The 12,061-nt window shown below is 42.3% G+C and overlaps 1 protein-coding gene across 1 annotated transcript in view; it reads right to left on the bottom strand.

Moving 5' to 3' along the window:
• The window catches only part of LOC124998162 (growth factor receptor-bound protein 2), a 33,163-nt gene extending 21,315 nt beyond the window's left edge, over positions 1 to 11,848 (bottom strand). Inside the window, exons 1-2 of the mRNA XM_047572387.1 lie at positions 11,682 to 11,848; positions 9,376 to 9,696 (exon numbers count right to left, since the gene is read on the bottom strand). Of these exons, the coding sequence (XP_047428343.1) occupies positions 9,376 to 9,453 (78 nt within the window). The 5' untranslated portion in view covers positions 9,454 to 9,696; positions 11,682 to 11,848. The remainder of the gene's footprint in view (positions 1 to 9,375; positions 9,697 to 11,681) is intronic.
• Positions 11,849 to 12,061: the final 213 nt, after the last annotated feature.

Here is a 12,061-nt window from a genome sequence, read left to right as displayed (position 1 = left end):
GTTCAGCCACATTAAACTCTGCCCAGTTGAGCAGTCGTTCGCTGGGACAATCGCACGTCCGACCACTGGACCCGTCGCCTCGTGTTGACTCTGAGCGGACGCCTCGAACGCAGACACGCAAAATAGCACAACAATGAGAAGGGAAGAAGACAGGAAAAGGCTCATGCAAACACACTTTCCTCCATTACTAGGCTGAGGCAATATTTGCCCTTTTCCACATCTCGTTGTACTGGCGATGGGAACAGATGAATGCTGGTAGTGGTGTCACAAGTACAAAAAAAAAAAAAAATGCTGCTATTCTTAGTGCTCTAAGCTCACCACATGTTTGCCCCATCGACTCTCATCCTTCCTGGCAACTAGCGCTTCACTAACCAGAGCTTTTACAAGCAGAGGTTGTCTAAAAAAACAAAACAAAAGGGTCCTGAAATAGTCGTTTAAATTTAAATAACCAACCATTTATCAGATACTGGGGTCTGTAAATGTGAAACTAAAACATTCCTTTGTTAAACTTTTGATTGGAGCTGATGCATTTGGCATTTTTAAAACGATTGGAGTGGGATTCAATCAAGTCTGAATTTGTCGTAGTTATTTATCTTGGGTTTGTCGGCGTGAACCAACGCCAGCTACTGTTAAAGCCACTTTAAGACGAAAAAAAACCCCAAAATCACACGACTAAAAAACATCTGCTGTGTGGAAGGACTTTACTCTGGAAAAATAAAATCAGGCGGAAAGGCAATTTGTAAATTGCGCTGATGAGGTGGCAGTAGGAGGATCATCACCATTCAGCGCTTTAAACTTGGGTTTGCCAGGGAAAACGTTACAGACCACGTACACCAGAGCAAAGGCTGCGTCAAAACCACAACAACAAACACTGTGCGCCGCCGTTTTTCCAAAGAAAAAAGGAAAAGCTTGTCGGATGACGGCGTCAAGTGAGAGGTTTATGACGTTGCATGACCTGCAAACACTTGTCTTCTGGGAACAAGACGCGAGCTGCCCTCTCCACGTCACATCACCTGTGCCAGAAATATTTACCGGACTTAATAAAGTCGCACCGCGCACATGTGATCAAGGTAAACACAATTAAGTGTGTGTTATCTGAAACGCTTCAGCTGCTCGTAATTGAAAAGAGCTTTGGCAAATAACGATATGACACAGTCTCATTATCAGAATCCATCGTGCTATGACTGTGCGATTCTTCAGCAGAGTCTGAACGACGCAAAGTGAAGAAAGAGTAAAGAACAGAGTCGGAGAAAATGTACTTATCCGGACTCACTCTCTTTTTTTTCTCCCCCCCGAGAGATTCAGCATTTAATTAGAAAATCGTCCACTCTTAAGCAAACGTTACCATCGCACAGTCTCCCAGACTCTGTTGGCAAAGAGCAAAGACTGAATCGCATCTGTATCACAAAAACTGCACAATGAGCAATATAGCGATGGGGGGGGGGGGATTTATTGACACTTCACATAGTCTCCCCCACTGCTGCCTCGCTAAATACAGTCAGGAGGTCCAGAGAAAACCGCTGCCAGCTTCAATTTTATGCGTTTGGAAAGGAAAGGGAAAAAAAAAACGAAACAGAAGTTGAGAGCTCTGATTCGGCTTAAGTTTTCAAGACATGGAGGAAAAGCTGCATTGACACAAATCTGTCCCTCTTCGGCGGTTTGAGTGGACGGATACCGGAAATCAATGACCCATGCGCTAACGTGTGATGAGGACACCATTAATCAGGCGTTCAGAGTGGATCTTAAAGAGAACCGACTAAAAGCTCCATATTCCTCAATAATGCAACTCCCTGAAAAGGGAAGTCGAGATGTTCCCTTTTCCAAGAAGTTTTTTTTGGTGAAGGGTAAATCGTTTCTCTGACATGTTACAGCTACGGCGAATTCGAAAAGGAACCCGGGCGCGTGCTTCTCTGTGTGAATTCAGTGCTGTTGTGCGGTGTGTGCAAAAAAGTGTTGCTGGAGTTTGCTGTGGAGACACAGGAAGTTGCAGGGGGTTGGAAGACACATCAGACAGGATGTGAAAAGGCTGCTACGCCATAGCATTGACACGAGCACAGATACGAGGACGCGCTAACGTTCGGGACGGACTTCACCGCAGGTCTCAGGTGGCGCCAAATGGGCAGGACAATCATCGACAATCCCGGTCTCCTAAGAAAACGGGGTTACGTAAATATATTTCAGACGTTTAGCCGCAACAAGACGCTGCTAAACGCTGAGATGTAAATACCACTTAAATACTAGAAATTTGAAACGGAGAACAGAATCAAACCATTTCCAATTGCTGTGTTTCCATTACCCTTAAAGCCTAAATATTGTAATAAAATGGTTAATGGAAAAACATGAGGTGGTTTTGTGTTGAATTAAAAGTTTATCACAAAAGTGCAACAGATTTTCGCAAATTCCCAGTCACCTGGAGACGATTCAGGGGGTCATGTGACCAGAAATTTCACCAATATCACTTTTATTTTGTGAAAAAGTGCAACAGAAACACGGCTCCTATCACCTATGGTTCTTTAGCCAGGTTTAAATGTTGGATAAATGTCTATAAAGTGGGATATATACCAGCTCTGCTTGCAAAAAGTCACCTTTTCCGCAAATTCCCCGTCACAAATTTCTGGTCACATGACCCCCTGAGTCTCTGGAGATGACTCAGGGGGTCATGTGACCAGAAATTTCACAAATATCACTTTTATTTTGTGAAAAACTGTAATGGAAACACAGATAGTGGCGTAGTTCAAACGTATGACCACCTATGGTTCTTTATCCAGGTTTAAAGTGGAATATATACCAGCTCTGCTTGCAAAAAGTCGCCTTTTCCGCAAATTCCTTGTCACCAGTGTCATTGGAGACGACTCAGGGGGTCATGTGACCAGAAATTGCACAAATATCACTTTTATTTTGTGAAAAACTGTAATGGAAACACAGCTCCTACCACCTATGGTTCTTTATCCAGGTGTAAAGTGGAATTTATACCAGCTCTGCTTGGAGAAAGTCGTCTTTGCAGCTTCGTGTGGAGTAAAGTTTTCCCTTTATACTTCAAGTGTCGTGTTGTATCTTATCTTTCGTTGGTCGACATTCACCTCCCTTAACGGTCATCGATTGTCCTAACAATCTTATGTCCAGTGATGGTTGGCGAGCTCTTACGAAGCTCTCTTTCATTTCCGGAATTTAAATGGATAATTTCATGGAGTACTATTTCATTAATGGCTGCAACGCAATATAAACAGAGTAAGTAACGAGACTAGGGCAGTTTTTTTTTTTAAATAAAAGCTTCGACTGCGTCGGAGGCCGTTTGAAGACGCCGGTAACGGCGGCTCTGAGATCACGCTTCATGAGCAGGGTTCAAAGATCTGTTAATAGGAGCGACTTCTGCCAACGAGAAGGGCTGTTAATCTTTATTTATTTAAGAAGGAAATGAGAACAAGTGTGTTGCGCTCAGGGCAACGAGCAGACCCGACTGTGGGCGACGCACGCCTGCTGCTTTGCCTCCAGATCTACTTTCTGACACAGAAAAACGGGTGAAACAAGGCCGGGGTTGAGCTGGATGGTCGTTCCAATCACACGGACGGGGGGGGATGAAATTGAAAGCAAAGAAAAACACAACTCTGGAAACAGCTGACAGGATTATAAAACTGGTTCATAACAGACCCAGTTACCACTTTTGTATGGCTGTTTGACTTGGATTAAATTTAAGCCCTCGCACTCATGTGACTCATGTGTATCTATGTATATGAGTCACTAGACAGCTGTGATTGGGATAAACGACGATTTAACCCTGTGCTGATTTATTTATTTATTTATTTTTTTCTTTTTTACAGTGTCACCTTGCTCTGTTAAACGACTCGTGGAAAAACACCCAAGTTCTCAGAGCGGTTTTAATAAATAACTTAATGGGAAAAGAGAAAATGTATGAAGTAGCGATAAAAATAAAAAGTAAAGACCTAATCCTTCTTATATAACCAAGAGCAAAAGGAGATAAAACATTCAGTGAGATATATATATATATTAAAAAAAAAAGAAAATAAGATCCTGTGGCCACCAATGGCACCTTCCTCTTTTTTGTGTATGCATGATGGGAAATCACACTGTGAAACTACACTAGTGTGCATTATGCAAATTTGTCATGAGCCCACACTCCCAACATTTGTGCTCAAAAAAAAAAGTTCGACACGTTCACTTCCACGGGGGCAAGTTCTTTTTTTTTTTTTTTTTTTTATTATTATTATAAACCGTGGCTCAAGTTCAAACGACAACAAATCTGTTCTTACATCCAGATTCCGTGAAAAAAGGTTCAACAGTTAACTTGAAACTGTGCGTAAAGATAAAACAGGAAGGCTGTCGCAACAGCTCTGTGTGCCATGTACTGATAAGAAGCAAAAAAAAAAAGTGATATGTAGAGCAAAAGCAGACATACCTAATTTTATCTGTATTTAATATTAACGGCGCGTAGGTTGAAGCGCTGCATTTTTAAAAAGCTAAGGCCCGAGCGGATCGCAGGTTGTCCGTCTGCTTCGCTACTCGATAACTAGCAAATGAGACGACCAAATGTTGGTGTATGACTCAAGGCTGCAAATTACAGGGAGGCCTGGTCCGGTCGACCAGCTGTGAGTCACGGCGACGCGGTGCGTGATCGCTGGCTGACAGTTTGTCAAATCTGAAGGCTGAGCATCTCTGGAAAACACGAGCATCCTTTCATGTGATACCGATGAACAACGTCTGCTGTGAAAAGTCTCAAATTTCTGATTAAAAACAACCAAAATAAATGAAAAAGCAACTCTTGGGTGGATGGAAATAAGTCTCCAAAAGGTCAATTCAATGTTAAAACAATGAAACACAACTTATTTGTAAGTAAGACATTACAATTAGCGATTAAAAGTTGGCAAATGCTTGTATCATAATGATTCAATGAGCTGATCGGTTGGTTTCACACTTTCAGCCACATATTAGCAGATGAATGACGACATAAAAAAAAGGGGCCTTGTCTGAGAGCAAGCTGAAGAAAAATGATTTGTGGCATCGTGCCAGGGCAGAGGCGACCTAACATTTGGGGTTTTAACCCCGTGACTCTTAGTGAGTCATTCAAAGTGTAGCTGCTTGCGTCAACCTTTATTGCCAAAACAAAGCCAACCCAGTGTCTACAGTAGCAAACCAACGAGGTTGTTGGCAGCAAAACGTCGATTCAGAGAGGTACTAAAAAAATCAACCAGTCCCGCAGGGCTTGGACCAAAGTTGAACCAAAAATAGACCAATGTTTAAACAAAGCTACTTAGACCAAGGTTGGACTAAAGATAATTAGAGCAAGGTTGAAATAAATATGGTTAAACCAAGGGTGGACTAAAGACGCTTATTCCAAGGCTGAACTAAATATGCTTAAACCAAGGTGGGACTAAAAACACTGAGACCAAGTTTGGACTAAAAACACTGAGACCAAGGTTGGACTAAATAGGCTTAGACCAAGGGTGGACTAAAGACGGTAACACCAAGGTTGGACTTAATATGCTTAGACAAAGGTTGGACGATAGACGCTGAGACCAAGGTTGGACTTAATATGCTTAGACCAAGGTGGGACTAAAACACTGAGACCAAGGTTGGACTAAATAGGCTTAGACCAAGGTCTGACTTAATATGCTTAGACCAAGGGTGGACTAAAGACGGTGACAACAAGGTTGGACTAAAGATGCTTATTCAAAGGCTGAACTAAATATGCTTAGACCAAGGTGGGACTAAAACACTGAGACCAAGGTTGGACTAAATAGGCTTAGACCAAGGGTGGACTAAAGACGGTAACACCAAGGTTGGACTTAATATGCTGAGACCAAGGTTGGACTAAAGACACTTATTCAAAGGCTGAACTAAATATGCTTAGACCAAGGTGGGACTAAAACACTGAGACCAAGGTGAGACTAAAAACACTGAGACCAAGGTTGGACTAAATAGGCTTAGACCAAGGTCTGACTTAATATGCTTACACCAAGGGTGGACTAAAGACGGTGACACCAAGGTTGGACTAAAGATGCTTATTCCAAGGTAAGACTAAAAACACTGAGACCAAGGTTGGACTAAAGACGCTTATTCCAAGGCTGAAATAAATATGCTTAGACCAAGGTAAGACTAAAAACACTGAGACCAAGGTTGGACTAAATAGACTTAGACCAAGGTCTGACTTAATATGCTTACACCAAGGGTGGACTAAAGACGGTGACACCAAGGTTGGACTTAATATGCTTAGACAAAGGTTGGACGACAGACGCTGAGACCAAGGTTGGACTAAAGACACTTATTCAAAGGCTGAACTAAATATGCTTAGACCAAGGTGGGACTAAAACACTGAGACCAAGGTGGGACTAAAAACACTGAGACCAAGGGTGAATTAAAGATGCTTAGACCAAGGTTGGACAAACTATGCTGAGACCAGCAAGGATGAACCAATGCTACACCAAAGTCTGGCCAAAGCAGCACATTTTAGATCTAATTTTATTGACAAAAGATGTGTTTTTTAATGACAGAAAAGCTTCCTTTGAATGCATTAATGTCAGCGTTTGGTTGTTGCATGGCGCCCGGAGCTTTGGTGTCTGCGACAAATCGTCCTTAAACGAGATCAAAGCCATTAACAGACACGACTCTGTGGCAAGTGTGTGAGACGAAGGAGTGATAATGCGAACGCGAGCAAGACCCGTCGTCTGAAGCGAAAATTCAAACCAGAAATCACAACAGATCTCACAGCATGTCTCTAGCCACCATCTCTGAGTGATACTGAAAGTGGTGAAAAGTTAAGGATGCAAGCGGAGCCTTAACATGGGGGTGTTCTCTCATGAGAGGGACTCTTTGTTTGGACAGCGGAGCTGTTTAGTATTAGTATCAGCAGACAGATAGCACTGGCGATGGAAGAAAAGGAGCCCACAGCTAAACACAGTCCACCTCGCGTAGGTTTTACATGTAGCACGCAGCAGACTGCACAGAATTAAGGGAAAAGCCACGCACATCGGACGTGAATTAAACTGGAATCGCCGTGGACCATTTTATCAGCGATAACGTCGTCGGTCGAGAAAGGAATTTAATGTTATTGATGTTTAAACTGTTACGTAATCAAACTAACTGGTCTAGAAAACTAAGTGCAAAGAGCAAAGCGAGATAAAGAGAGGCCACGCTGATGTGGCTTTATTGGGTGCTTATTTTTCTGATGCTACTTCCTAATGCAGAAGAACGGCAGCATTGCAAAAAGAAGCCTGACATTTGGGAGACTTTGAGATAATTGGTTGTGCGAGTTTAATAGCACAAACGTGCTAAACTATCTCTTTTTGAAAACAGCTACTTGGAAAATAATCGTTGGGTCAATCAATCATAGTTGCAAAGTTCAATTTGCACTATAACACCAATCTAATCGACACAGTGCTTTTATAGAAATAAGACGGCGAGATGCCCTTTTGGTGCTACTCACAGTGACGTTTACACTGTTGAGATATTTCCCTAAGTTCTGCCAAGAAGTAGAGTGTACGGTAGATAAGACTGTAACTGGTGAAAGTTGGTTTCCGGTACTGTGCATCTTACTACTAGAATGACTTGCAACAAAATCTGTGGGTTGAATGAGGTTAAAGAACATTTACAGCTTAAACACGAGCTCATATGTTGTATTTTTTTTTTTTTTTTATTAGATTAAGCTGCACTTTGTCTTCATCTAAATGAAATTCCCTGACAATATAAGCTTAAACTATACTAAATAGCGCGAGCACGGTTTAGCCAATGATAAGTGAGCACGCTGCATCCCGTTTCTCATGAAATGCCCGGGCGTTCGCTGTAATGTGTGTGTGTGTGTGTGTAACACTTATACAAAGCGAACAAACAACTACATATAAGGAACTAAAAAAAAGAAAAGCAGACCAGGATTTTAATTTGAATAAGTCCTTTTGCTTTTTTCCATCTGAACGCTGTGACAATGATGACATTATTTCAGTCATTAGCGGAAATAACTTAACACATGCCTCGTGCGTGTCTGTGGTTTAGACGTACAGATGCGCCGAATGACAGAGCTGCAAGGTTTTTATTTTTTTTTTTGAGGAAACGACTCAAGAATGGGGTAAAAAAAAAATAATAAATAAGAAAGGCACATGAGGAACTGAAACGTACGAGTTGGGCTTTAGAGTTAGAAAAAAAAAAAAAAGCAAACTTTCCGATACTCACCGAATAGTATTTAGTTTAGTCTGAGCTGCCCAGACGCCAATGGGTGCATCTCGTTTTGTAATGATATCAATTAAGGGAGGAAAAACATCTGTGGTATTTCCCATTAACTTCTGGTTGTGATGGAGTTGTGCCATCTGCTGAAAGGCTCGAGATTTCCACCCACCCCAACAAGACAACCGGCAGCTTAAAATCAGAGGAGAAGTGCAGCACTTTCTCTTGTCATATGCAAATTTAACAGAACTCGTATTTAGCTCAGTGTTTCCTAAGCCCAATCTCTCTCCCTCTCCCTCTCCACCCTCCTGCTGAGATAAGAAGTCCTTTCAAGGCTGCTTAAATCTCTCCCTTTTTTCATCCTCCTCACCCTCCCCGGGTAAAAAACAGCAGCCACCCCATCGACAGAACAGTCGCACTTTTAAAAAATGTTGTATCAGACACAAAAATTGCGTGTGTGTGTGTGTGTGTGCGTCGCCACGTTGATTTTCCGTCCACCTGTATGCGGAGGTGAAGCAGATGTTGCGCGTAAAAGCAGTTCTGTGTTATGATGAAAACAGGATGACAGGTCGCGCCGAATATGCGACGAGGCTGAGGGTTTGGAGCGTTTGACAACCGTCACAAAGAGTTTAACTACACGTATATATTCTTCGGAGATACGAAGGTGTATTTAAAACCTCCCGTTCTAATCTCACCGGGGAGGATTGTAATGATTGCATTTAAACCCAAAGCGAAAACCGCCGCGCAGGAAAATTGCAGCATCCACCTCCTCGTATCTCGGCCCTCTCATCAAGGTCGAAGGATGACAAACACTTTTCAGGGAAGCTTTGAATAAAGCTTCTCGGGTCCAGAGGATCTGGACGTGGCTTGGGGGGCTTTCAGGGTAAAGCTCTTTAAATAGTTCATAATGGAAAAACCTTGCAGATTTCGCCTCTTTAATCAGCGAAGCCTCTTTGCGGCGTAACAGTAGCATTGTTTTTCCTCTCCTACGACGGACCGCAGCATCAAAATGTTATTGTTCTGTTGCCACACGTAATTACCATCATCACATGACACAACGGCTTCTTTAGAAAAGCAAAAGTATTTACCGTGCACATTTGTCACAATTGCGCAGAAAACAAACCGGCGGCGGCGTGAAATCTTCCAGAATTTCATAGCTCTGAGTAATACGGACAAGTCTTGACATCGAGCGAACACTTCACTTACCTTGAGGATCTCTCCACGCTTGAAACTAAGCTCGTCATCAGCAGTGGCTTTGAAATCGTATTTGGCAATGGCCTCCATGGTCCTTTTTTTTTTTTTATAGCGAGCAGGGAATCTGATCGTCCGTAGTTGTGTCTCAGAGACTGAATTATATATATATATATATATATGTGTATATAAAAAAAAAAGAGTCACAAACCAAAAAAAAAAAAAAACTCTTATCCAGGCGTGTGTGGTTCGAGTGTTTTACTCCGAGTCTCTCCTCCCGTCAGTGACCCGTTCCTTTAGGGCTTTAGACCTCACATAAAGGTCAGAGTAAGGAACCTGGAACAAAGCAGAGAAAATGTGTTATTACACAATGTTTAAATGTATATTACACTACTGCCGCCTAAACAACAACAGGAATGATTTGAAAATGACTCGGCTTCATAATCCTGCAAGACGCTTTGCTCTACAAGACCCAAACCCTGCTGTCCGTGTGATTAAATAGTTAGAAGTTGGGTGTTTTACAACTGCTCTCCTCACTTTTAATGGCAACTCGACTAACTGACAACACGCAGCCCTTTTACTGCTGTTATTCCGGACAATAGTCCTCGAGGTGACAATAAATCAAAGCCCAGCGTCAATTCCTACATATTTCCTGGATGCCGGTCACCTAGCCAAACCAAAGATTAGCCTTCATTCACTTGAGCTGGGATAAACCTGCAGTTAAATGCAGCTAGGTGATCCAATTAAGCTGTTTGCTAATAAACCGGCGTACAGCTCTGATGGGCTCACACTAATGCCCCGTGTCTGACATGAGACCATTAAAGCAGGTGACAACGCTACAAGAAACTTCTCCTAAAGCTGGTAAACACGTCGTTTGGAAAAATGCAGCTTGATGTTAATAAATCCCAACAAGGTTAGTGCAGCTGCTGTTTAGAGCAACACAACTCAAAGCGTGAGGGATATAATGTCGTACAAAAGACCAAGAGTAAACATCAACGAGGGGTGGATTTAAAGAGGGAAAAAGAGGAAGCTGGAGTCCAGAGGGAGTGTTTTCTACCAAAATAATGGCAGACTTCAGCATCACACGCTTTCACACTAATGCACCGTGTCCGAATATGAGGCCATTAAATCCGACTGCAAGCCAGATGACAGGAGCGGTGCAAGAAACTTGGGGTGAATCTGCAAAACTTCACCATTTTCATGAAACGTGCAAACGCACCACGAGCTAGATAATCGGAGGAAATTAAGCTTTTTTTTTTTTTTTTCCAGGATATGATGCCTGCAAATCTAAACATATTACCGCAGTTGTTGTTCAAAGCATAGCAACTCAAAGTATGAGATGTTATTTAAAACGGAAAGACCAAGAGAAAACGTAAATGAGAGGTGGTTTTACAGAGGAAAAAAGAGGAAGCTGGAGTCATTCTACCAAAAAATGATGGCAGACTTCAGCAACACAACCTTCACACTAACGCACCGTGTTTGAATATGAGGCCACTAAATCTAACTGCAAGGCAAGATGACAGCAACTTGAGGTGAATGTGCAAACTTCCTGATTTTCCTGAAACATGCAAACACACCACGAGCTAAACAAGTACAGTTTTTTTCATGACATGATGCTTATAATTGCAAAAAAATAAAAATAAAACACTGCAGCTGTTGACGAGAGCATAAGAAGTCGCAGTATAAGACGTGTAATGTCTTTTAAAACGGAAACACCTGAATAAAACATCGATGAGAGGTGGTTTTAATGGAGAGAAAAAGGGGAAGCTGGAGTCCAAAAAATGGGGGAGATCGGCCCTCGAGTCCGGGTTATTTTCTACCGAAACGATGGTACATTTAAAAATGTAAAATACAAGGAAAATCTGGCTATTTATTGTGCAGTTATTGTTGTTTTTTGTTATCTTTTTTTTAGTAGGATCGATCCGGTCCCAGCTAACAAGACTGCGCCCACTTGTTTCCAGAAAGCAGATAGCATGCCAACAATAAACCAGTGCGATTTATCAAACTTAGCCCCTCGAAATGTACAACAACAAATCAATTAACCACTACTTTAACAACAGGGGTGCGTTTTAAGATAAATACATGGGTGTTTAATGAAGCCCGGGGCCTAGTTGGTAGCTTCACAAATGAGAAAAGGAAGAAAACACCTCTTTTTTTTCTCTCTCTCTCTCCTCCTCATAGATGCTAATGTTGTTGCTACCGCTAGTTAGCCTAGCCTCGGCTAGCTCCACTGCGTCGCGACGTGAAAAACGACACGAGTTGTGTGTGTATGTGTGTGCGGGTGGAGGAAAAAAAAATCCCCGCGGATAATAAAAACTCACCACTCGAGATGTTCCGTTTAAGTGGAGCCCCGGGCGACGAACTCAACTAGTTGGTTTTTATCCGCTCCCCGCTTCCCTGTAACACCGCTTGTTTTCCACCCCGTCCTCCGAGCCTCAAACTAGCGACTAGCCTCAGGTTAGCAGCGACTATTTCCGCTTCCTTTACCCCAGAACTGGGAGGGTCTCACCGGCTCATGGGGCCGGAGCTCCTCCCTGTCAAAAAAAAAAAAAAAAAAAGTCTGCACCCCCACCCACTCACAAAAAAAAACATCAATTAATCTTTTATCATTTCAGTCTTTTTTTTTTTTTTTTTTTTTTTGTTGCCTAAAACTCATGCTCGTGAACATTTAGGAGCTCGCGCACGGTGTCATGTCTTTTGA

Source organism: Mugil cephalus, chromosome 20, assembly GCF_022458985.1.
Source record: "Mugil cephalus isolate CIBA_MC_2020 chromosome 20, CIBA_Mcephalus_1.1, whole genome shotgun sequence".
Lineage (NCBI taxonomy): Eukaryota > Metazoa > Chordata > Actinopteri > Mugiliformes > Mugilidae > Mugil > Mugil cephalus.
The sequence above is the reverse complement of the archived record's forward strand: the minus strand, read 5'-3'. Positions and strand labels throughout refer to the sequence as shown.